The 26980-nt window shown below is 38.9% G+C and overlaps 1 protein-coding gene across 8 annotated transcripts; it reads right to left on the bottom strand.

The window, feature by feature from the left end:
* Rnf138 (ring finger protein 138) lies at nt 1–26980 on the bottom strand. 8 transcript variants are annotated; one of them, XM_011246975.3, is made up of 8 exons: nt 26685–26978; nt 26056–26268; nt 19335–19500; nt 17433–17548; nt 10350–10406; nt 7226–7337; nt 3709–3816; nt 1–2139 (listed from the first exon to the last, which is right to left on the bottom strand). In XM_011246975.3, the coding sequence occupies exons 2-8, from the start codon at nt 26163–26165 to the stop codon at nt 2071–2073; spliced, it is 738 nt and encodes a 245-aa protein (XP_011245277.1). In that variant the 5' UTR covers nt 26166–26268; nt 26685–26978; the 3' UTR covers nt 1–2070. The 8 variants fall into 8 exon arrangements, with proteins under 8 accessions (XP_011245277.1, XP_006526180.1, NP_001289934.1 ...); XM_006526117.4 differs by lacking the exon at nt 10350–10406 and having other exon boundaries at nt 26685–26979; NM_001303005.1 differs by lacking the exon at nt 3709–3816 and having other exon boundaries at nt 17433–17574; nt 26685–26925.

Below are 26980 nucleotides of genomic sequence, written 5' to 3'. Positions count from 1 at the left end.
TAGGAGAAAACCATTTTAATTGAAAAGTAAAGCAATACATCTCAATCAACACTGTGTTTATGGACATAAACTAAACTAAGTTGAAGGAGAAGTGGCTTTTCTAACTGGTACTGTGAAACTGATGTATCAGCATATTGCTATAGTTTCTCTCCTTTATCCTGATAGCTATTAAACATGACTACTGAGGTGCGCCCCCATAAATTAAATTCTAAAGTCAATCCTTATTCTTAATCCACTGACAAAAGAAGAATTAAAAAGTTTTTTCTATATTTAAGAAGTTACTAATGCAAAAAAAAAGATAATTCTCATGAAAAAGCTATTAATCTATTAATATAACTCATCCACAAGACTTCAAAACAGGAACCCTCTCTAGTACAAGTTTCCCTTTAAGTTTGTACATCCCAGGATGATTTAGGAGCACACTGGCTAAATAAAACTTTAAAAGTATCCAAGTTATTGCTTTAAACTAGAGGACTGTGGACAGAAGTCTCCTTTTAAAGGGTTCATCATATAGATGTTCCTAGAATTACTCTTGTATGTCAACTCAAAGTGCTAGAGAACACAGTAAACATCACGCTCAAGAAACAACAGAAAAAAAGGCATTAAGATGTATGGCTTCTTGTGAGTCTATATTACTGAACATAAATAAAGTCATTACCGTTTAACTGAAAAAGGTTTTTTACAAAACTGCACATCCAAAATTAACATTTTTATTAAATCAAGTTTAAAAATGTTCATTGTAGAAAAGTCAACAAGGGTATTAAGAAAATCAAAATATACCTTTTTTTTTTACAATATATGTATATATTAGCAGCAAACTACTTCAGAGATTTTCTTTTGCGGTTAGTTATTTTAAAGAAAGCATAACAGTGTTATGTTAGTGTGGAATGTCAGAATTCCCCCTTCACCCTTTACTTTGTGACTTGGCCTTCTCTACAACACTTTATACCAAAGATTAAGAACAAACTTTGTTTTGACTAAAATGTAGTGAAACAGTAGCTGGTAAAATCTCTCACCACACGTCAGTTATGCATCATTTTCAAACGTAACAAGTGAGCACCATTTAACATTTTTCAGGTGTAATAACAGCCAACTGTACCACATAGTATTTGGCTTACTGTTTTAAAAACTTGGTAACATACAAAATTTTAAACAAAGGAGATAAATACTTCAATCCTATATTGCTTGTCCATTATTAAAACTTTTTAATAGAAATTCTATACATAACCTGACAAACTCTAGGCAAAGATATATATGTGTATATATACATGCAAAAGTCTATGTACATATCCACATACATCTGCAACTTTGGATTTTTAAAAAACTAATTGAATGTATCATTCACTGGCTGAAAAGTTTCATCACCCAGTGAGAAATACTGACTACAAAGAACTGTGGTATATAACATTTAGGCTTACAAATTATTCAACCTAGATTGAAATAACAAACTAACCACCAAAGGAAACTTCTCTTGATGTTCTTCTAATAGCAAAAGAAGAAACATTTGTACAATATGCTTTCAAAGTAAAAATTATTAAAGAAATCTCACTAGTCTTCAAAAATACTAAACATTACATAAATACAACTTTCTTATTGTTGAATTCCTCAGCTAGAATCTATACTTTAAAAAAAAATCCCTTTGGATTATCCCACTTCACACTTCAAGTTTCCATTCTACAGCTCTGACAAATGGCTCAGGTTTATTAGCTTTTTAAGAATCACATCGTTCAGAATTTGCTGTTATCTCTGTACTAAACAGAAGGAACTATATCAAATACCAAAAACAACTTAATGAAACATTGAGAATATGTAATACAAGGAAGAAAAAGACAACAGAGATTCTCTTTTCACCACACAAGTGAAATACAACCCTTTCCATGCTGTTAAAGTAACTGTCTAGAGAATGGTATTAGGGTGGCCCACCTTTATTTTCAATTAAAAACCTAATACAGTAGACTGAATTATTATTTTTATTAATATGCACAGCAAATTACTGAAAATGGTGACTTCATGTCTTCTCCTTAAAGATGGCACTTGTAGGTTGCAAGGAGGCAGAGATGTCTATACATGTCACATGTTTACTTGAAAAGACTCTTCCACAGCAGTTTGATATTGGGTTTCCTCATCTAGCTGAAGATTCTTAAAAAAAAAAAAAAGTAATGTGTCAACAAGAAAGTTATCAACTATTCAGTTTTATCTAATGCATTACAAATCTTCATATACATTTGCATACAAGGAGTTTATGGACAGTATGCCTTAAAATGCAAGATTGAACACCATGGTATGTGTCATACTCTCAGCCACTCAGGAACCTGAGGCAGGAGGATACCTTGAGCCTAGTAATTTGAAACCAGCATGGACATAATGGGACCCCATCTCAAAAATTAATGTAACGAAATATAAGGTTTCAATACATGAACTTTAAAAAGTTTAAGTTCAGCTATAATTATTTAGTAATAACTAATAACTGTTCTGCTCAGCAGAGGATACTTTATACTAATCAAAATTATACTTAATTAAAACTAATAATATGGTAAATATGTATCACTTCTACAAAACATTTCTATGTTGAAGGGAAAGTAATTTTAAGAAAAATAAGCATTTAATGAATTAACAGTTGAGTAACAGCTTCTTAACCACAGCATGGAGCTAAGCATGGAACACAGCTTTCAACTATAAAGTGACTCTTTAGGACTTGGGGCTTAGTACCTCAGTGTGGAATGGCTGTTTAGAATGTACTGAGTCCCTGAGTCCAATCCTTCGCAGCAAAACAAACACACCAGGCAAAACAACAGCAACAACAAAACCTTTATCTTTAAAAAACATTATTTGCTGTTAATTTTATGTCACATGGGTTAGCTTTAAAAGATATCAGGACTTTGACTTGACAACTGAAATACAGTTTTCTACAGCAAGGTAAAACAAAAAACTAGATTAAATTATGGCTGAAAAAAACTACTATGCTCTTCTAAATATAGCTCTCCAGACGCAATAATTGCTCCTAAAATGGAAACGTAATAGTAAAATACAATTACCTCCTAAAATCACTGAAGTGGCACATGTAAATTTTACGAACATTTAAATTATTCCAAAATAGTAGACTAAAACTGCAAATTCCATAAAAATAAAAATTATGCATGCCTGTGTTTACCCAAACAGGAAAACAAGCATCTATTACTCTTTACTGGAATTAACCGTTTATTAAATAAGACCTTAACTACACATAAGCCAAATAAAGTACAATTTTACAACTAATAACAGAAAATTTTTCATAAATATGAGAAGAAGAAACTGGCCCATTTGGTCCAAGGGCCCTAGCTGCCCTTCCTAAATGGACAACCTGGTGATGATCAGTTTCTTTGGTTTGGTTTGTAATTGTGCCTCATGTGCTTACTCTATATTTGAAACATATCTTCCCACACAGGTTATGCCAATTTTACTTTCAAGGAGGTATAATTTCTCTTAACTCTAAATAATTTTTACTTAAACCTTCATTTTGCATTAAGGGGTTTATTTTTCCAGTAATTATCTCTCTAGTATAAACAATAAATTCAATTCTCAGAACTTCCACAAAGCTTAACAATGTTACTACTAAAATACATCAACTTGCTCTTTATCCAAGCAGTCTGATTCCACAACTTGCTTGAAAACTCAAATCCAGATTGAAAGAGTTAAATTAACTTTCTTAATCTTGAAGAACTCACTTACCACAAATTCTCCATAATCAAACTGATGTCTTTGATTTAGATGACTAACGAAATTTCTAGTAATCTGGCTAGGATCTCCCCAAGGAAGAGACACACAAATAGGACATGTCTATGAGAAACAGATTGTTTTAAATAAAAAAATAGCAAAAATAATGAAACATTATATAATTATTGAGAGCATTAAGTACAAGCTCATGTTACTGAAAACATCATGGGTAAAAAACATGGGTATACCTTATTGTGCTTCAGTTTGTTGCATTTTGCAGATATTACATTTCTTTAAAAATTGAAAATTTGTATCTTCCCAGTGTGCCTATTTGACACCACTGTTCCAATAGCTCAAATAACCATTAATACTATTTAGCAATGAAGCATTTGACTCAGATAATATATATATATACTTTAGACATAATACTACTGCATACTTAACAGACACAGTATATACAGACTAACTGTAACATTTACATTCACTAAAAAACTCAAAATGTATAGCTAAATTCACATCAATTTTTTACTTTATTTTTTGACTTTTGAGACAGGGTCTTTCATGTAGTTCCAGCTATCCTGGAGCTTGCTATCTAGACCAAGCTGGCTCAAACTCACTGAGATCCTTCTGCCTCTGCCCTCAACGTGCTGAAATAAAGGCATTCATCACCACACCTGGCCTTCATCAATAATTAATTTAATACTGCGATCTGTACTCAAATCTAAGATGTCTCTAAGGTATGACTGAAATCAAAAAGCACTGGATGGTATACAGAGATTGGAACAGGATCTCACTCTGTGTGTGTGTGTGTGTGTGTGTGTGTGTGTGTGTGTGTGTGTGTATCCCAGGATCCCCAAGTCCTGGGAGTTCAGACACATGTCACCATGTGCCTTTTAAAATCATTTCTACAAGTCAAATCCCATGACAACATCATTTCCCAAGCAAATTACCATAGAAAATGACACGAATAACAGAAACCATGGACATTCTATTATACGACTAAAAAACATCATATATAGCCTATACTAACATCAATGTAATGAGTTTTTATTAACTACATACCATATGTATGACATATATTATTTGATCTAATTAGTAACCATTACAGAATTATTACTAGCTTGATTTCATTTATATGTAAAATAAAAATGGAGCGAATTATAAAGTTTAAATTAACCTCAAAGTTTTAATGAAGTACATTTTTAAAAGTGACTAGATGACAGACTTAAAATGACATAAAAAGAAACTTTAATAACTGGATTCTAACCAAAGCTGACAATACACACACTGGTTTGGTTTTTTTTTTTTTCCCCCTGAGACAGGGTTTCTCTGTATAGCCCTGGCTGTCCTGGAACTCACTTTGTAGACCAGGCTGACCTCGAACTCAGAAATCCACCTGTCTCTGCCTCCCGAGTGCTGGGATTAAAGGCGTGAGCCACCATGCCTGGCTAATACACAGAATGTTATGCAGAAAAAAATTGCCAATTATGTAAATATAAAACTAAGCATGATGTCTTTTTTTAACATTTATTTATTTATTATATGTGAGTACACTGTAGCTGTCTTTAAAAATGGATGATTGTGAGCCACCATGTGGTTGCTTGGATTTGAACTCAGGACCTTAGGAAGTGCTCTTAACTGCCAAGTCACCTCTCCAGCCCCCTAAGCATGATATCTTAAATATGAAGACTTCCCGCATACTTTTCTGGTAGCATATTTGTTTATTTAACTCCTTCCATTTTAATGAATGGTTGCAGTAATTGAAAATCCAATAGTTTTTCAAATCCAAAATTCTGGGCATTTTTTTTCTAGTATATTTGCCAAAAAGAGGAAAGGCTAATAATGTTATTAATACATTTTATTCCTTATTTTGAAGAAGCTGGTTGTTGTTGCACAAACCTGTAGTTCCTAGCCCTATTGTAGACTGGCCTACATTACCTTTGCCTCACAATATTATTTCCCCTTATATGAGGTAATAAAAATTAAATGTCTCATTTTGTCATCAATCATTAGTAAAAATATATTATATTAATAACTTAAATCCAAATTTTAATCAACAACCTTTCTCTGTATACATGTGGAGAAATATATAGAACCACTTCTTCCTGAGGCTGAGGCAGGAAGAATAATACAACTGCACAGTCTGCTTGGGCAACTAAGTGAGACTTCATCACACATATTTATCAGAAAAAACCTTAAAGGGCTGGACATGGGGGCCTGAAGAATTAGTTGGTCAGAGGTTGGTCAGAGCACTGACGGCAGGATGGGGAGATACCCTCTCAGAGGAGAGGAAGGGAGGATGGGGAAAGGACTAGGAACAGGTGACACGGAGAGAGGGGGTGGCAGTGAGCGGGATGTAAAGTGAATAGATAAAATAAGATTATTAACCATTAAAAAATAAAAAAAAGAATGCTGGCTGCTCTTCCAGAGGTCCTGAGTACAATTCCCAGCAACCACATGGTGGCTCACAACCATGTATCTCTAGTGCCCTCTTCTGGCCTACAGGCATCTATGCATACTGTATACATAATAAATCTTTAAAGGGGACGGGTCTGAAGATGTATTTTAGTAACAGAATGCTTCTGGGAAAAGTGCAAGGGAAAGGAAATTAAAAAAAAAAATTTCCAGCTTAATATCTCCTCTTTTATTGTCTAGAGTTAAAATTTACTTATCTATAAAAAATATACTTCAAATGACTTCTTCAGGGACCACAATGTTGGAACTATATAAACCTACCCTAAAAATGACATAAGACAAGTATGCATCAAAATAAAAACTCTGACTTCTTGCTTTATACATTCATATAAAAGATTCTTCAAAGATACAATTAAAACTGTTGGTTTTAATATACTCTGGTTTTTGAGACGAGTCTCAATGTGTACCTCTGGCTGGCCTGGAACTATCTGGAGATCAGGCTGGTGTCAACTACCTGTTTCCCCAGTGCTGGTATTAAATACATGTGCCACCATGCCCAGCCCAGCTTGTTTATACTTATACACACATACATTGCAGCAGATTTGCATGAATGGATCCAGTCCTCTGCATCCAGCAGAATAAAGTACCCAACAGCATTGGTTCTGCCGCAACATAGCAATGACTGTCACTTTTCATTCTTTCCTAGACTAGTCTACATTACCTCACAATGATTATCTAGATTACATGAGGTAATCAAATTTTAATTTTTTTTTTCTTTTTCAAGACAGGGTTTCTCTGTGTAGCCCTAGCTGTCCTGGAACTCACTCTGTAGACCAGGCTGGTCTCGAAGTCAGAAATTCACCTGCCTCTGCCTCCCAAGTGCTGGGATTAAAGGCATGTGTTACCATGCCTGGCATTTTTGCTTTTTTTTTTTTTTTTTTTTTGGTTCAAATTTTAAATCTTATTCTTGTATTACAATCAATTATTAGCGAAAATCTACCATGTTCATCATTTAAATACAAATTTATATAAAGAACCCTCCCCTTTGTATACATAAAGAGAAATACATGGAACCACATGCTTTAAACAAAAGATTCTTTTGAATATATGTACTCACCACAGGAACTATCTGAAATAGGTGGTTACTATTACAGTGATCCAATAAACGTTGTCTGGTGAAATTTGACTCTTGACATAAGGGACACTTAAAGGTAGGATGCCCAGAAGAACTAAAAAGCAATTCAAATGAGATATATTGAAACTCAAAACCATCACACACAAAAGAATTGTTCCTGTTTTTTAACCCATTGTTGTTTAAAACTCACTGTTGTGCTGCTGTGTTTTAAAACAGTCATGGTTATGAAATTATTGAACACATGATTCAGAGTAGAATTTCTCATACAGTCTCACTTTATACACTACTAGTATTTATCATTTCAGTCCGTTTTCCCCCCCCTAGCACCAAGGGAGGAAAACAGCTGGGTATGATAGTCCATGTGTATAATCCTCAGTATTCAGAGGCTGAAGCTGTTGGGATAACCCAGACATTGCATCAACAGGCTATGACAGTGTATTTTTGTGTTCTCAATTGTTAATTGCTAGGTGGGTGGTGCAGGAAATGCAAATATTTGCTGCTTCTTCACCTGATCAAAAAGAAAGATAAGCTGCCCAAGGAAAGATCACCTCCAATGCCAACTGGAGAGCAAGAACTGGTGGCTGGTGCTGGGGCAGAAGGACCTCACTAAGAGACAGACCGGGAGCAAGCAGGAAGGTAGAGCAAAGAGAGCAAGCTACGTGGCAGAGACACAGTGGCAGAAGCCAGATTAAGTTTAGATAGGCTAGCTGAAGAACTACCCCAGCAAAGGTCAACAGCCTTATATATACTATATAGATGTCTTGATCTCTTTATTAAGGTTCCCCAAAAGCCCCTGCAATATGAATCAGCATGATCATGAGTTCATGATCAGCCTTACCTACCTAATGAAACCTATCTCCAAACAAACAATTACAAACAAAATACAGGACCAAGTTTAAGAAGTTAAATCCAATTTTAATTGTAATCATTCATGTGATGTCAAGTCACTGGGGCCCATTCAAGTTTCATTTTAGAAAGTTCCTATGTAAAGAGGCTAGAGAGATGATGATTAAGAGCACTGGCTGCTCTTCCAGAGGTACTCTGAGTTCAATTCCTCATACCCACATGGTGGTTTCACAGCCATCTGTAATGAGATCTGATGCCCTCTTCTGTGTGCAGGCATTAACTGCACACACAGATAGACATCTAGATAGATATCTAGACAGACAGATAGATAGATCTTTAAAAAAATAATAATTCTTAAAAATGTTTCCAGACTCCATGGACCACTTAGAAGGCTAAATAAAATAAGTAAAGGGACAAGTAGTTATCTGACCTGAACAATGCACAGTGGAGCGTGCTTTACTCCCCTTCCCAAAGCACACAAAATAATGTAGTTTAAAAAGGATTTCCATCAAATTCTAACTTTGATCTACTTCAGATTAACAACTTAAAACAAAATTCACCAAAAAAAAAAAAAAAAAAAAAACCCACAAAACAAAGATATTGATAGCAAGAATGCAGTGGTCTGGCCAGGCAGTGGTGGCGCACGCCTTTAATCCCAGCACTTGGGAGGCAGAGGCAGTCCTATTTCTGAGTTCAAGGCCAGCCTGGTCTACAGAGTGAGTTCCAGGACAGGCTACACAGAGAAACCCTGTCTCAAAACAACAACAACAACAACAACAACAAAAAAAAAAAAAAAAAGAATGCAGTGGTTTAAATAACAACTGCTCCCAAAAGCTCACATGTTTAAATACTTGGTCCCTATTTGTTAGTACTATTTGGAAAGGATGTGTTAAGTGTTGCCTTGTTGAAAGTGTGTCACTGGGCAAAGTCTGAGCTTCAAAAAATTGACAGTGTGCTTTCTTTCTGCTTCCTCCTTATGTATCAAGAGAGCTGCTCCAGCTGCCAATAGCCAGGACTCATTACACCACTTCAGGCTCTAATCCTCTAGAAATATAAGCCCCAAATAAACTCTGTCCTCTTCTTTTTTAAGATTTATGTATGTGAGAACACTGTTGCTGTCTTTAGACACACCAGAAGAGGGCATCAGATCCCATTACAGATGGATATGAGCCACCCTGTGATTGCTGGGAATTGAACTCAGGAACCTCTGAAAGAGCAGCCAGTGCTCTTCATCACTGAGCCATCTCTCCAGCCCAAACTCTATCTTCTTTAAGTTGCATTTGTCTTGGTGTTTTATCGTAACAATAGCAACCCTAAGACTTTGTACTTTGAAACAACCTAAGAATTAAGCACCACTGGATCTAATACCTCTAAATGTCAAGCAAGGGAACAGTTCAATATTGACACCTTTGCCTGATTCATGCAAGGAAAATATCTGACCAAGAAAATAGATAAGTTCTTATATGTTCTTAAAAGCAATAACTATTTAAGCTCTGTTTATTTCTGAAGCATTAACTTCTAGCACTATAGTTAATGATTTAACTGAATAAATGTTTGTTTTAAAAATATAGTTCCTGGGCTAGATAGAGAGGGAGCTCAGCAGCTAAAGACATTTGTCACCTGAGTTCAATCACCAGGACCAACATGGTGGAAAGAGAGCCAATCCCCGTAAGCTAGCCTCTACATCTCTATACGTGTTTATTACACACACACACACACACACACACACACACACAAGCACAAATCACACAATAAAATTTTAAATGTTTAAATAAAAATCTAATAACTAATCTATTGTTATAACCTATAGGCCTGAAACTCTAAGCACTCTGAAGGCTTAGGCAGAGTATCATGAGTTTAAGGCCAGCCTAAGAGTGTGCAAAAACCTGTCTCAGAGAAATTTATTATAAGGATTCAAGGTTACAGCTAAACAGCATAGTGAATGCTCAATGTATTATACATGCTCAATCCTGAATTAAATTCTTTTTTTTTAAAGATTTATTTATTTATTATATGTAAGTACACTTGTAGCTGTCTTCAGACACACCAGAAGAGGGAGTCAGATCTCATTACGGATGGTTGTGAGCCACCATGTGGTTGCTGGGATTTGAAGTCAGGACCTTTGGAAGAGCAGTCGGGTGCTCTTACCTGCTGAGCCATCTCACCAGCCCCCTAAATTAAATTCTTAACCACCACAAATAAAAATCTTCTATATTATTCAACAGTATTACTTTTTGAAGTAGAATTTTTAAAATTTTACCTTGTATCCTCTTGATAAGTTTCTGTGTTATCAGATGCAGATGTTTCACTCCTATTACTTAAGAAGCACAAGGGGGAAATAATAAATAACACGTCAGGGTCATTAGTGTAAGCTGCTTAATAAAAATGACCAGCCTGAACTTCAAGGGCTGGAAATAGCTCAGCACTTAATTAAGAACATGTGTTGCTCTTGCAGAGGACCCAGGTTCAGTTACCAGCACACAACCATATTTACCTCCAGTTTGAAGATCTGATACCTTTTGGTCTCTATAGATATCAGGCATACATCTGGGTACACATGCAGGAAAAACATACAGCCCTATTTTAAAAAAAGTCTAAACTTCAAGTAGTCATAAAATACTAAATATTCATGGCACTGCTTTCCAAATCAAGTAAGACTGTTGGAATTTCTATTCATTCATTTTTTTTTTTTAAATAAATTATAAAAGGGCAGGAGGCTGAGGCAAAAAGGTCATAGATTTGAGGACAGCCTGAACTACAGAGAATTCCAGGCCAGCCACTACCTCGTAGTGAGACCTTATCTCAAAAACAAAAACTCTCACAAAAAACACAAATTTCTACAATATTTAGGTACAAAAGTGTAAATTAGAAAACACAGAATTTTAATTACATAAGATCTTTTTCCTCAGCGATGTTATTTTGGGGGTGATGAGGGGAAATGAGGACTAGGATAGGGTCTAGAAATAGTGCTCCTGACATACACTATCATACTTGACCCTTGGTAATTTTTTTTTTAAAATGTGTGCGAGTGTTTTGCCTGCATATAAGTCTATGCAGTACATGCATGTAGTGCAGAGGCCAAGAAAGGGTGTGGCATCCACTGATTCTGAAGTTACAAATGGTTGTGATTCCTCTTGTAGGTACTGAGATTCAAACCTAGGTCCTGGGAAAGCAGAGGCAGTACTCTTAACTACTAAGCCATCTCTCCAGCTCTCCTTGTTAAGTTCTTAAACCCTGGGATTGAAGTAAGAACTTCTATCATGTAGCTAGGATATGGTAGAAGACTTCCAAAGTTGAGGTTTCACAAAACATATGAACTTTTTAAATGTTCATTATTCCTTAAAAAGAAAAGAAACTAGGCTTCATTAGCACACTTCTCTACTACAAACTATCCTGGCACATTTACTTGTACCCTATGACAGAAAGTCAGTGGCATATGGGATATTAGAAGGGGCACTGCATACAGAAACTGCAACTAACATGCCACAGAATTTGATAAATATTGTCAATATTATAAAAACAAGTACTTGCAGGCTTTGGGATTTCTTTTCCAGTTCACTACCCTTCTTTTACCATGGGAGAACACCTCTCTCTCTCTCTCTTTCTCTCTCTCTTCCCCCCTCTCTCCCTCCCCCTCCCCCCCTCTCCCTCGCCTCTCTCTCTCTCTCTCTCTCCCCCTCTCCCTCTCTCCCTCCCCCTTCCCCTCTCTCCATCTCCTCTCTCTCTCTCTTTCTCTCTCCTTCCTTCCTTCCTTCCTTCCTTTCTTCCAATATCATTATACGATGTGTGTCAGAGTGCAGGTGGTGATCTCAGAGGCCAGAGACATCCTCCCACCTCCCCACGGATCCAAGCTGGAGTTATGGATGGTTATGAGCCCCACCTAGTGTGGGTGCTAAGAACCAATACAGGTCCTCCAGAGGGCAAAAACATGCCTTCCCAACCTCTGAAGCAACACCAATAAAAACAAAAACAAAAAACATTTCTCTTGCCAGGCATCATGATTCCTATAATCTCAGTATTCAGAAACCAGATCACCAGTTCGAGGCTTGCTCAAAACTACCTTTAAAAAAAATTTTTGGGCTGGAGAGATGGCTCAGTGGTTAAGAGCACTGACTGCTCTTCCAGAGGTCCTGAGTTCAAATCCCAGCAACCACATGGTGGCTCACAACCATCTGTAATGAGATCTGACTCCCTCATTAAGACAGCTACAGTGTACTTTCATATAATAAATAAATAAATCTTTTTAAAAAAATTTTTTCACACAGCAAAATCCTGTCTCGAAAAAAGCCCTACGCTTTCAGGATGTAGCTAGGTAAAGCCACGGGTCCCAGTCTGATCCCTAAACACAATAAAACCAACCAACCAAACAAACAAACAAAACCTTTTTTATGGAAATGGTGGCACACACCTTTGAGTTTGAGGCTAGTCTGGTCTACAAAGCAAGTCCAGGACAGCCAGGGCTCTGTTACACAGAGAAACCCTGTCTCAAAAAAACAAAACAAAGGTTTTAAAACTTGGCCATGTCCATACTGAAAATTCATTAAGCCTTCTATGGTAATTCCAAAATGCATAGGATATATATTTAAAAAAAAAAAAAAAACTAGATTCCAAATAAATACAGTAAGGTTGAAAGGCTCTAATTGGAACATAAAGTACAGTTCTATCAATAGGAAGAAATTCTAAGTAAGGAAATATTTCACAGGGTAGCTAAGAAGTCTAAAAAAAGAAAAAGCCAGAAAAATAGCAAAGGGGTTAGAAGCTTTCCACACAGGCCAGAAACCTGAGTTTGATCTTCAGATTTCACACGGTGGGATGGATGGATGGATGGATGGATGGATGGATGGATGGATGGATGGATGGATGGATGGGTGGATGGGTGGATGGATGGGTGGACGGATAGACAGATGGGAGAGAAAAGAAAGAAAGAAAAATGGACAGTCAGATGGATAGAGGAGAGCTCTCAGAAGCTGGTTCTCTGATAAATAAAAGGTCTACCAGCTGATGAGGTTAAGAGTACTGACTGCTCTTCTAGAAGATGTAGGTTCAATTCCCAGCACACACATACAGCAGCTCACACCTATAATTCTAGTTCCAGGGAGATCTGACACCCTTACACAGACACATATGCAGGCAAACACCAATCCACATAAAACAAAGATACATCAAAATTTTGCTGGCTGGGAGTGGAGAGGCCTGGGGGTAGGGGGTGGGGATGAGAAATGGGATGAGGAACTGTGGAAGGGAGGACCGGGAGGGGGAACAACGACTGAACTGTAAAAAAATAAAACTGAAAGTTTTTTATGTTGGTCATGGCAGTGATGCACACCTTTATTAGGGAGGCAGAGGCAAGTGGAACTCTGAGTTCAAGGCCAGCCTAGTATACAAAGCAAATTCAGGTCAGCCAGGGCTAAACAAAAACATCTTGTCTTGAGAGGGAAAAAAAAAGTCTACCAACTGAGCTTGCAAGGTATGGTTTGGGTGCTAAGGAAAAACAAAGTACCACTTACAAAGGATGGAGGTGAAGGTGTGAACACCATGCAAGTCATTCAACTTAACCTTACCTACACTATCAACCCCACTTTTACCGGTCAGAAAACCAAGGCACAGTTTCTTGACAAAGTCAAACAACTATGAAATAACTGCTTCAATCTGAGCCAAGGCATTCTCAAATCTAGTGTGCAAGCAAGCAGTGTATGTTCATTTGTTCATTCATTCATCTTTAAGGTACTGGAGATCGAATCTAGAGCATCACACTATAGCCCCGCCCTATCCCACAGCACTTGGGTCAACATCTTGCTAAAGTTGACTTGTCTGGCCATGAAAGCTCAGGCAGGTCTTGAATTTGTGATTCTCCTTCAATCTCTGGAGTAGTTGGGATTATAGCCCTATAGTTTTTATTTTCTTGTATTCATTCACTTACTTTTAAGTAAAGCACTCATGAAAGCTACTGCTCAGGGGAGACATAGACAAACAGATCCCTGGCCCCTCATCGTATCAGTAATCTCCGGTCCAGTGAATGACTGTATCTCAAAACTAAGGTAAAAAAGTTACTGAATATGGAATCCAACACAGGCCTTTGCTCCTGTCACCCCCACTGCTGCCACCACTGCCACCATCACCACCAGAACACGAACACACAAACACACACACACATACAAAAAAGGGTCAAATAAGAAAGGTGTCTGGCACCATTGCATACACTAGCAAGCGTTGGCTGAAAGGACCCTGATATAGCTGTCTCTTGTGAGACTAGGCCGGGGCCTAGCAAACACAGAAGTGGATGCTCACAGTCAGCTATTGGATGGATCACAGGGCCCCCAATGGAGGAGCTAGAGAAAGTATCCAAGGAGCTAAAGGGATCTGCAACCCTGCAAGTGCAACAACATTATGAACTAACCAGTACCCCGGAGCTCTTGACTCAAGCTGCATATGTATCAAAAGATGGCTTAGTCAGCCATCACTGGAAAGAGAGGCCCATTGGACACACAAACTTTATATGCCCCAGTACAAGGGAATGCCAGGGCCAAAAAGTGGGAATGGGTGGGGAGGGGAGTTGGGGGAGGGCATGGGGTACTTTTGGGCTAGCATTGGAAATGTAACTGAGGAAAATACATAATAAAAAAAAAAGAAAGAAAGAAAGAAAGGTGTCTGGGAGGCTAGAGAGATGGCTCAGCAGTTAAGACTGCTCTTCCAAAGGTCCGGAGTTCAAATCCCAGCAACTACATGGTGGCTGACAACCATCCATAATAAAATCTGATGCCCTCTTCTGGGATGTCTGGAGAGCTACAGTGTACTTACATATAACATCCTTCTTCCTAAACACTAAAGAAAATATACTAGCAAGGCTGGAAGACAATAGAGGACCTGAGTTTGGCTGCAGCAAGCACAGCAATGAGCTCATAACTACCTGCAACCCCAACCCAGGGGATCTGGCACCTTCTGGCGTCTGCAATCCATGGACAGATACACAAAGAGATACAGATTACAGTGCCATCAGGCAGATTCATGAGCTACCAACTAAACTCTATACAATTCAGAGAAATATGAGGGACTGAGGGAAGTAATATCAGAAAAGAAAAAAAAAAAGATAAGGAATATTGTTATTAGGACTAAACACTGTCTGACCAAATGAATCTAAGGAACCAAATGAGCAAGGTCTGCCTCCTAGGGATGGGATAGGGAGTTGTCATTTAACACGCAGTACAGGGTATGACAGTGTATATCTGCAATTCCAGTAGTCCAGCAACAGAGGCATCACAAAGTTTGAGGTCAGGATAGTCTACATATCAAGGCCACATCAGCCAGGGCTACAGAGTGAAACTGAATATCAAAAAGTCAAAACAATATAAAGATGCCCAATAAGCAGTGACTGTATATGGAATACACTCTAGGAACTTTGCTGAGAGCTTGAGATACAGAGTTGAATAAAGCTAACAAAACACTATCCCATATTAAGAAAAATTGGGCAAAAAAACCTAAAACACTATCCCATATTAAGAAAAATTGGGCAAAAAAACCTTAAATAAGTATATACTTATAATACAGCAGAAATACACCAAGCATAAAAGCATAGGGATAAAAGAACCCACGGGGATTTGTTTGAAAAAAAAATCACTAAATGGAAATGACAATTTCATCTACTGACAGTAAATCAAGTAAAATGAGAACCTGATGAGTTCTGCTGCGCAGTGAAACCATTCCTAGACAATTTACTGGAGATTTCAGTAAACGGGCAGTTAAAGTACGAATATTAGCAACATGGATCAAGTACTGAAATTAAAATTTTATTTGTTCATCTTAGCACACTGATTTCCACAAACTACTATAAAATTGAAGAAACTGTGCTGGTTCAGACTATTGTACACAAGCTTGTTAATTTTCTAAATTAAGCAAACATTTAGTAGTACATGTGGGGATGACAAAATATAAAGAAAAACAAGAGATTAACTATCCAGGTGAAACAACAGTGGTTACAGGAATATGGAGTTCATATAGGACACAGTTCAGAGGAAGCTGATCTATTTCCTGAGCTAGATTAATGGCTATACATCTTATCACTTTAATTTACTTGAACAGTGTTTACTAAGCTTCTGTTACTATTCAGTATTGTACCTGGGTGTGGAGAATAACAAGAACAAATTACTAAAGTACTTTTACTCCATATTAGCTAACATTTCACTGATCTGATGATATTAGGTACCTAAATTGAATTTTAAAGGATGCTCACTCACAGAAGAGCCCGGCGTTTGCTCAGCAGGTATCAGCACTGATACTAAGCCGGACGCTCACCAGGACTGATGGTACATGCCTATAACCCCAGCAGAGACAGGCTGATCTCTCTGAGTCTCTGATGCCAGTTCTCTAAGGCCAGGGTCTGAGTTCCTGCACAGCCAGGACAATATGTAGTCCAAGACCCTGTTTTATTTTATTTTTTTTTTTAAAAAAAAGGCCTGATAACCTGAATTTAATCACTAGGACCCATATGGAAAAAGAAAACTAACTCCTCCAAGTTATCCTCTGACCTTTAAATATATGCAACAGTGCACAAATACACACACACAAATAAATGTAATAAATATTTTTAAATGATGTAACAATTAAAAAAAAAAGAGCAATACACTAGGTGCCAGGTTATACCCAGTCTCAAAATAATAGTAAGAAGAAAAGGTAGCAGTGGCAGTAGTAGAATAGATCTGAGAAAAGACATAAAAGCTTTAAAAAAATTGTAGCTAAAAAAAAGAACTAAAATGTTATCAGAATTACCTTCAAATACTAAGCCTATTCCTTAGAGAGCAATAAAAAAAATCCAATGTTTAAATACATTATTTAAACTATTTTGCCTAGGGCTGGCGAGATGGCTCAGTGGGTAAGAGCACCCGACTGCTCGTCCAAAGTTCCAGAGTTCAAATCCCAGCAACCACATGGTGGCTCACAACCATCCGTAACGAGATCTGACTCCCTTTTCTGGAGTGTCTGAAGACAGCTACAGTGTACTTACATATAATCAATAAATAAATCTTAAAAAAAAAACTATTTTGCCTAATTTCCAAATTCTTTCATCAGAAAAAAATCAATTAAATCTTCAACTCCTAGTTATAATTTTTGTTCCCTCCCAATTTTTTTGTTGATGTTGTTGTTCCAAGAAAAGCTCTGGGGAAGATAAGCTTAGGTATATCATGAAGTTGGTCTCCAAGATACAATACTGTATCTACCTAATAAATTTTGAAGACAAATTCTAGTTAGGATACTAAGTATAATTTGTTAAACATATACATACCATAATTCCCCAAGCAATTCTCATTTCAGTAATTAAAATTTTGCTTTTAGAATAAATGCTGCTTACCTGCTCCTTACTGAATCTTGAGAAATCTTAAAGTTTGGAATGACAGAAGAAACACCATATTCATCCTGATACTTCTTACAAGATTTGTAATGATGTCTCATGCGATAGAATTTAATCTGTAAATTATTGGTTAAAATATAATCTTTAAAAACAGAATACAAAAAAATTTGAGATACTGTTAATAATAGGAAAAAAGATAAAGATAGATAACTAAATATTTAAGCTCAAAAATGAGATCAGGCAGGGTGGCACACACCTTTACCCACAACACTTGAAAGCGGCTCTCTTAGAGGTCAAAGCCAATCTAGTCTACACAATCAGATCAGCCAGGGCTACATAGGGAGACCTTGTCTCCAAAAACAAAACAAAACAAAACAAAACAAAACAAAACAAAGTAACTACAGGTAATATATTATTTTTCATCAGATCCACAGAATACAGATTCCATTAACTCTTTTGGAGGGTGGGGGAGTTAACAAGTTTTGAAATGATAATACTAAAGAGAAAAAGTCAGGCAATAGGAGTGCATGTATATAGGCTCAGCATTTGGGAAGTGGAATCAAAAAACAGTTGTTCGGGCTGGCAAGATGGCTCAGTGGGTAACAGCACTGAAAGCTCTTCCAAAGGTCCTGCGTTCAAATCCCAGCAACTACATGGTGGCTCACAACCATGAGACCTGAGACCCTCTTCTGGTGCATCTGAAGTCAGCTACAGTGTACTTAGATATAATAAATAAATAAATAAATCTTTGGGCCTGAGCAAGTACAGAGGTCCTAAAAAATTCAATTCCCAATAACCAAATGAAGGCTCACAACCATCTGTACAGCTACAGTGTACTCGCATAAATAAAATAAGTAAATGAATAAATCTTTAAAAAAAAAACCAAAATAGTTGTTCAAGGTCATCCTCAGCTACAACATGAGGTCAATGCCCATATGGGCTACCAAACACCCTATCTCAGAAAATCAAATGCAAAAGAATACGTATTAAGAGGCTGCCTCAGGCTGGAGAGATGGCTCAGTGGTTAAGAGGTTCCACAGGTCCTGAGTTCAATTCCCAGCAACCACATGGTGGCTTATAATGATCTGTAATAGGGTCTGATGCCCTCCTCTGGTGTGTCTCACTCACATAAAAAAAATTTGGCTGCCTCATGGTGCTGGGCATGTCTTTAACTATTAGAAGTAGGAAAAAAAAATATTGATGTTCCCATGGTAACACTGGGAACATTTTTTGGTTTCTCTCTCTGTGTTTTCAGCTTCATTTCACTTCCTTTTCAATTCAACACCTTCTTCAAAGAGATAGAAAGCAGATCTGACTTGGGTAAATGCTCAATAGACAAAAAAATATATTCAAGGTCTAACCACTCCTCACCCATTTAGCTTTCTTCAAGTAGAATAAATTCCAAATTAGACAATGTTATCAACACCTGATTATCCCATGTGCTTAAAAAATTTAAACCAGTCTTCTGAGAAGTATTTCATGATTTCTTAAATACTTAAGTGGGCAGCCAGGGATTTCAGTACATAAATCTATTTGACTAAATTATTAACATTTGAAACTTAGGTAGAACTTTTTTAAAAAAAAAAAGTTTTGTATATAGATCTTAAAAGGCTGTCAGCTTATTGAAAAAAATAAAATTTTTATCTTAAAGATAAAACTCTAAATTCAACAAGGTTTTTGATATATGAAACTTTCTGGTCTTTTCTATATAATTCTCAACTGAAATAACATATCTTGTTTATTTTGTTTTTGAGGCTCTCAATTTGTAGCCCAAGCAAGCTGTGAACTTGCAACCCTTCTGAGCAGAGATTATAGGTGTTTAACATAACACCCGGGAAATGTCTTTCTTCTCAAAGCCATGTTCACCAGGAAAATTAAAACAATTACATAATATAACCCTACCTTTTTTGAACAGCATCTGCAGCTACCAGAAAACCTCCTCATGATATTTTCAAGATCTAAGGCCCGTTCCGGACATGCTCTTTCTCTTCTAGTCACACTTCCACGACATAGGGGACAATGTATTCCACTTTCTCTCATTGCAGTCAGGAAACATTTTCTACAGAAACTAAGCCAAACATTTGTGACAGGTTAATTACAGGAAGAAAAAAAAAAACAAAAAACAAAAAACAAAAAACAGTGAACCACAAACAAGTGATTATGGATACCTAGTCAAGATGTACACCTCAGTTTTAAAAGTTATGTATGTTTTCTCTGGCAATAAGACTGGATTAGACAGTAACAAAATGAAACTACACATGTCCATTTTACAATTTTTTTTTAAAGAAAGGATCTTACTCTGAGACTCAAGTTTAGGCTCAAGCAAAACAATCCTACTTTAACTTCCTGAGTACTGGGAACCACAGGTATGTGTCACCACACCCAGCTACATTTGTGTTTGAAAACTATGAAACAAAGACAGGCTTGGTAGGGCAGTACACGCCTTTAATCCCAGCACTCAGAAAGAAGGATGAGGCAGAAGGATCTCTGTGCGTTCAGAGAGCCAGAACTATATTTAAAAAAAGAAAAAATTCCCCATTCCCTGATTCAAACAACACCCAATAAATAGATAAATATATTTTATTTCCAATCTTACTGTTCAGTCTAAAGCACAAGCATGCCTCCTCAGATATAAATTTATTATCTCCCTTCTACTAGACTAGATAAGTCTGCCAAGCAGAACTTATTTCAAAAAAAAAAAAAAAAAAGAAAGCCTTGATAGAAAAAAAGACAAAGGTGCACACCAAAAAATTACTGAACTATTTCAACATCAAAAGAACCTACAACCTCATCAGAACAGTACATATAGAAAGGGAATTTGTTGGTAATAGATTTGGAGGTACTGAAAGGGAAATGAGAGAGGGTAATTGAAGATGAAAATGAACAAATTATATGTATTGGACTATCAACAAATAAATTTTTGAAAACTCATAGTGGGTTCCCAATAAGCTACAGCTATATAGCTCAAACTTTATCTCAAAAATAGAAAAGAAGCCGGACGTGGTGGCACACACCTTTAATCCCAGTACTCGGGAGGCAGAGGCAGGTGGTTTGAGTTTGAGGACAGCCTGGTCTACAAAGTGAGTTCCAGAACAGCCTGGGCTATACAGAGAAACCCTGTTTCGAAAGAAAGAAAGAAAGAAAGAAAGAAAGAAAGAAAGAAAGAAAGAAAGAAAGAAATTAAGGAAGGAAGGAAGGAAGGAAGGAAGGAAGGAAGGAAGGAAGGAAGGAAGGAGAAAAGAAAAGCCTGGTATTTTGGCACACATCCTTATCATCTCAGAACTTGAGAAAGGAAAATCAGAATTCATAGCCTTAGTCATATAAGGAGTTTAAGGCCAGCCTTGGCTATATAAAACTGGGTCTGGTCTCAAAATAAGTGTCATGTTTCCCAGAATTGTTACTAAATCTAAATTTTCATTTGGATTAGAACTTAATCCTAGCAGTGTACAAATATTACTTGACATTTTACAAATCACATGACACAACACAGAATCACCTGGGTAGAAAAAGTCAATTGAGGTTATTGCCTAGATTGGGTTGGTTGGATCTGTGGGTATATTTTAGGATTGTCTTGATAGTTACTGATGCAGGAAGACCCAGACCATTTCAGACAGCAACATTCCCTGGTTTCCAGGCCTGAACTAAACACCTGACAAGCAAATTTATATAATCAGCTAGCTGAGGAGCAAGCAAGGTTCTGTTCACTTATTATGTCCCTGCTCTTGACTGTGGATGCAATGCTTTGAGTTCCTGCCTTGATGTCTCCAAAATAAGAGACTGTAATTGTAAATCAAATAAACCCCTTTTTTCCCTGTTGCTTTTTTTCAAAATATAATCAAAACAACAAAAATAAAAAAAAACTAAAAATTTTAAGATTACAAAGTAAAGTGAGAGAAATAACCTTATCAATACCCACTCTATTTTCTCCTAAAATGTTTTTTGGATACTTGCTTCAAATATACACATACTTTGTGACCTTTTAAGAAACAGTATTGCTATGTGGCCTATGCTCATTTCAAATCATGGCAGTTCTCTTACCTAACCTTCCAAGTGCTGTTTTTATAGACATGCCACTATGCCTGACCCAACTTCAATAATCTTGGAGGAGAGGATTTAACAGAACTCACATAAGCTAGATAACCATGTTAATGCTGGGCTATATATCCCCAGTTCATTTTGGTGGTTTGAGGCAGATCTCAGTTGCAATAGCCTAGCCTTAAAATTCCAACTATCCTTTTTGTCTTTCCAGATGCAGGCCTGTACCACCCAAGGCCTACTTTGTTTTTCAGTGCTCGGGATTGAACCCAGACCCCTGTGCATGCTACGTAAGCACTTTAGCACTTACCTCATCCCTCACTTTGTTTTTACTTATTTTTAAAAGCATTATATCTGACTTCTCTTAAGGTCACTGCTGTGGTTTGTATTTTTTGTTGCTTTGCTTGTTTTTTTCTTGCCTGTTTTTCTTCCTACCCTGTCTACTCCTTCTCAGAGTACAGCTCTCTCTACTTCTAGTTATGTAAGTATTTGCCAGCGCTTGGGTCTAAGACCTCTTCTTGCTTTCAGTTACATACTTACCTTGATGAATACACACACAAAACTACTTTACCACCATTTATTCCAGATCTATATGCAGTATATACACTTAACTACTGGATATTTGTCATCATATCTTATACAAAACCCTTAAAATGTCAGTGATCTCTTCTCTGCATCATCACTATTAGTTTAAGATTCTAATCATTTTCTTCCTTGACATGTCAACATTACTAGTCTCAACTGACAACCTGAAATTTGACACTAATATAAACTTTCTAAAAGAAACCTCACCATGCTGCTCCCCTGCCAAAACAGATAGGTCTCTAATTTCTAGGAAAACATTCAATGGCGTTGCCCAGTAAGTTCCTGCCAATATATGTAAACTCCCGTTCCACCACACACATTTTTTGGCTTCTACATACCTCCTTACCACTTATGGAGATATATACCACCATGCCCAAATTCAGACCAATAATTTCATCAAGGAAATCAGCATTTATATTCATATTCCTAAACTGATTTTAGACACTTGCTGGTAAGTACCAATGTAAAACTTTCTAACCAAAATCTTTTAAACATCAGTTAGCATTCATTTATAGATTTTCTCCACTAGACATCAACAGTCACCCAAGAAAGTGCACTGAGTACTCCTTTTGGCAAATAGAAAGCCTTAGACAATTCCTTTTTGAAGAAATAAATGAAGATTAAAAGGACATTTATATTTTTGGTAAAGTAACTATGATGATGATTTTGCTCCTTCCTGTCATTGAAATGGCCACGAGAACGTATTTTTAGTGTCTACAAGATCCCCAGTGACCCAAATCCTTAATCCTCTCTATGAATCAGAGAGTAATTGATACTCTTTTCCTCTTCTTCTTTTCTTTTTTTTTTTTTTAAGACAGGGTTTCTCTGTGTAGCCTTGGCTGACCTGGAACTTACTCTGTAGACCAGGATGGCCTCAGACTCAGAGATCCACCTGCCTCTGCCTCCTTCCTGAGTGCTGGGATTAGAGGTGTAGGCCACCACTGCCTAGCATACACTGGTATTCTTTTCCTTCTATATGTCTGCTTTGTCCAATTCTGATGTTAATTTTGTTTTATTACATATTGCTTATCTTTATTATCCCTTAGAAGCCTGCTTTCTTTGTTTTGTTTTGTTTCTCAAGACATGCTTTCCCTGTATAGTCCTGGCTACTTGGAACTCACTCTGTAGATTAGGCTGCCCTTGAACTCAGATATCCACTTGTCTCTGACTCTTGAGTACTCTACCGTCTAGTGAGACAGAAAGGAAATGGATCTGGATGAGTTGGGAGGTGGAAGGAACTGAGTAGTAAAGAAAGAGAGAACTGTATTAGGATATATTACCTGAGGGGAAGTGGGAAGGATCCGTTTTTAATAAAGGGGGTAAAATTTGGTAGACTGGAGTACGTCCATACATTAAGGCACTAAGCTCAATTGTAAGCTCCACCTCAAACTCATAACCTGATTTTACAGAAAAATATAAACTTGTTTACAATTCTGTGAGAAAAAAAAAACGATGTAATAAACTAATAAAGTACTCTAAATTCTAGTTATAAAAACAAATCAATTTCTACACCCCATTCATCTAGTCAATCTAGACTACACTCCAACATTACCTACCTTCCCATCTATATAAAACTTTTCCTCATTCTTTTTTTCAAATTCACTGTTCAACAAGAACTACAAAGCAACTTGTTTTATATTCATTTCCTTACTTATTACATTTTCTGTTTTGGTTTTTTTTTTTTTGTGGTTTTGTTTGTTTCTTGTGTTTATTTTTTATTCTGGTTTGCTCAAAGTTTTTTTTTTTTTTCTTTTTTAAGATTTATTTATTATTATATCTAAGTACACTGTAGCTATCTTCAGATGCACCAGAAAAGGGCATCAGATCTCATTACAGATGGTTACATTACAGAACTCAGGACCTTCAGAAGAACAGTCAGTGCTCTTAACCATTGAGCCATCTCTCCAGCCCCTCGAAGTTTTTTTGATTGTTTGCTAAATACTGAGATAAAGAAGTGGCAGGTGGCAATCTAGACAGAAAGGTAGTCAAAGAAAACTGTTTAAAAGTGTGATATGCTGGGCAGTGGTGGCTCTTGTCTTTAATCCCAGCACTTGGAAGGCAGAGGCAGGTGGATTTCTGAGTTCAAGGCCAGCATGGTCTACAGAGTGAGTTCCAGGACAGCCAGGGCTACACAGAGAAACCCTGTCTCGAAAAACCAAAAAAAAAAAAAAAAAAAAAAAAGTGTGATATGGACACTGAAAACTAGCTCTCTACAACTGAAGGCGTCTGGTGGCAGTGTGGGAGGAGAAAGACTCACTCAATTCTATTTAAGAGGTGGGCATTTAAGAGTTAGACCATGTTCCAGTGAGTATATGAATAACATAAATTGGACTTTCTTTTCTGTATTTTTTTACTTTTCATGGGGGTGGGGTAGGTCCACAAAAGTTGGGGGCGGATATGGAAGGTCTGGGCAGTGAGTGTGATTTGGGGTGCATGATGTGAAATTCCTAGAGAATCAATGAAAATGATATGTTTAAAGGGGGGGCAGGTGGGAGGGGAACCATCATCAGAATATATTGTACAAGTTTTTTTTTTTAAATTAAGATTATCAACGTCAAAAAAAATTACACTTTTTGATTAAGGCCCAAAATTCTATCTATCACTTCTTTTTATTTTTTAAATGTTTCTGGAAGGGAGATTGTCAGAATATTGGTACTGTTGGTTGATTGTGTTTTGAAACAAGATCTTGCTTGGTGTATAGTCCGGTAGTTCCAGTGGACTGAAGTTACTAGGTAACCAGGCTAGCCTCAAAAGCAAAATCTGTCTGAGGCTCCCAAGTACCACCTCACCTGGCTCCTACCTGCCTTGAAAAATTAAGAATATCATGACTTTAAAAAAAAAAAAAGTGTGTCTATGGCCTGTGGCTCTCGAGGCAGCAGAACAGGCCTTTACTTCCAGGCCAGCCTGGTCCAGGCCCTAGTTCTAGGATACCGAAGGCCACACAAAGAAACACTGTCTTGAAAAAACAAAAACAACTATAACAAAACTAAAATAGTGGAAGGAAGACCTTATCTAGAAATTTGAATTCTTTTCAGCTATTTGAAAACACAGAACTTTTTCAGGCCCCACCTGCCAAAAATTCATTTCTAACTTCGGGATGGAGCCTAGGAACTGGTTATCTTTGCTATAAAGAGTCCCTCTGGGGAGCCTATCCCCTATTCGTTCAATCCCAGAGGCAGGTGGATTACTGTGAGTTGAAGCCAGTCAGAGCTACATGAGACCTTGTCACACACATTAAAGAAAAAGTTCCTCGAGGGCTCTGCTCATCACTCGGGCTTGTCAGATGCTTAGTGTACGTTCTCAAGGGCTGGCTCCAACTCCCACTGACACTGGTTGTCCTGAAAATGACTGAAATTCTTTCTATGCCAACTAAGACCTACCTCAAGTCACCTTGCCCAGCCCAGCCAGCGCCTTTGTGCTCCATCCACCTCATCCCTGGAGGAAACACCTCCTCTAACAGAACGGTATCTTGCCTCCATTCTTGTCATCACCCAGCAATAATAAACATAAGGAGAGCACAAAGGGAGCTATCTCGAGCCCCGGAAATCCTGCCGGTTCGGGGTGGGAGAAGGAAGCTAGCTCATCTTGGGCCGTTTTATCACTGAATTGTTAAATTAGCTCAAGGATGGGGCTGAGCGGGCGTGCAAGGGGGGCGGGGACGCTGCTGCTGACACCGACAGGGCTAGGGGCTACAAAGCCAAGGAAAGCCAAGAAAAGCGCGGCACCCCCGGCAGGTAGCCCGGCGGGCCCGCACACCTCTGCAGGGCCCAGGCCGAGCACCCAACGCCCGGGTCTCCACAAGGATTGCTAGGAAACAAAAAAGGCTCCACGTTCTCTGTGATTCCTCTCGGGCCTGGCGAGGACGCCGAGGGACGCAGGGCCCGAGCACCGCCCCCGGGTGCAGGAAGCTGGCGACCAGGACGAGACCAGGGGGTGCGGGGCACGGGTTCGGAGGGGCCGGGCCGGGCCGGGGCGCCGCACGAGGGAAGGGGCGTCCACTCACACGTGCTGACAGGCCGCGGTCCGCACCGGCGTCTTGAGCACCTCCTGACAGACAGGGCAGTAGAAATCATCTTCCGTGTAGGACGTGGCCGCCGAAAGTTCCTCGGACATGGCGAGGGGTGGGCGGGAGAGGCGACGGCGCCGGCAGGAGCCGAGGTGGTGGTGGTAGTAGTGGTGGTGGTGGCGGCCCTGAGCCCGACGCCCGGAGAGGGCCCTGAGGGGGGAGGGAATCGAGTCAGGAAGCGGCTCGCTCAGGAAGCGGCCTGCGTCAGGACGGGGGCGGGACTCGGGGGCGGGGCGGAACCCTGAGACAAGGCAGCAGCACGAGCAGGTCCCGCCCATTCTCCGCGGGGGACACCAGCGTGAAGGCGGAGCTTAGCGGGAGGTGAGGTAGAAGACGCAGTCATTGGTTACGCCGCAGCTTCTATCAACGGCGCGCGCCGAAGCCCCGCCCCCCAGAGCCGCCATGGAGCCGCTGGCCCCGCCCCCGGCGGCCCGGCTCCACCGCTGTCCGCTCCGGCGCCCGCCGGCGAGCCTGTCCTCCTCCGCGGCTCTCACTGGCGCTCTCGGGCTTCCCACGCCCTCCCCGGCCCGCCCCCCTGTCTCCTCCACTCGGCCCGCCGGCGTCACCTCAGATGCCCTGAGCCCCGGCGCGCCTCACGCTCGGTCTCCGTCACGGGCCGGAAGAGCGGTGGTCCTGCGCCGTCTCGTGGTTTCAGTGCCGGGGTGCGCAGGCCTCATGGGACTAAGCCCGAGTGAGGCTCGTGCAGCACCGTGAAGCCCCCACCCCCGGAGCCGCAGTCTGCGACATTGCGCGGCTCGCAGCCCGCCCTCGGGCCACTGCCCACGGCAGGGCGGGGGCGGTGATGGCCAGCACGGCCCCTTTGGCAACCCGGGCAGGTGCGGCGGCGGATTGTGACGAAAGC

Source organism: Mus musculus, chromosome 18 (genome assembly GCF_000001635.26).
Source record: "Mus musculus strain C57BL/6J chromosome 18, GRCm38.p6 C57BL/6J".
In the NCBI taxonomy this organism is placed as follows: domain Eukaryota; kingdom Metazoa; phylum Chordata; class Mammalia; order Rodentia; family Muridae; genus Mus; species Mus musculus.
Note: the sequence above shows the minus strand (reverse complement) of the source record. Positions and strands in the feature narration are given on the sequence as shown.

Coding starts and splice junctions, on each gene's coding strand:
- Rnf138 (XM_011246975.3), bottom strand. CDS start 26,165: ATGTCCGAGGAACTTTCGGCGGCCACGTCCTACACGGAAGATGATTTC. Junction 7,338..10,349: donor ACTTATCAAGAGGATACAAG/GTAAAATTTTAA, acceptor ATTGCTTTTTAG/TTCTTCTGGGCATCCTACCT. Junction 3,817..7,225: donor TATTTCAGATAGTTCCTGTG/GTGAGTACATAT, acceptor TGTTTCTCATAG/ACATGTCCTATTTGTGTGTC.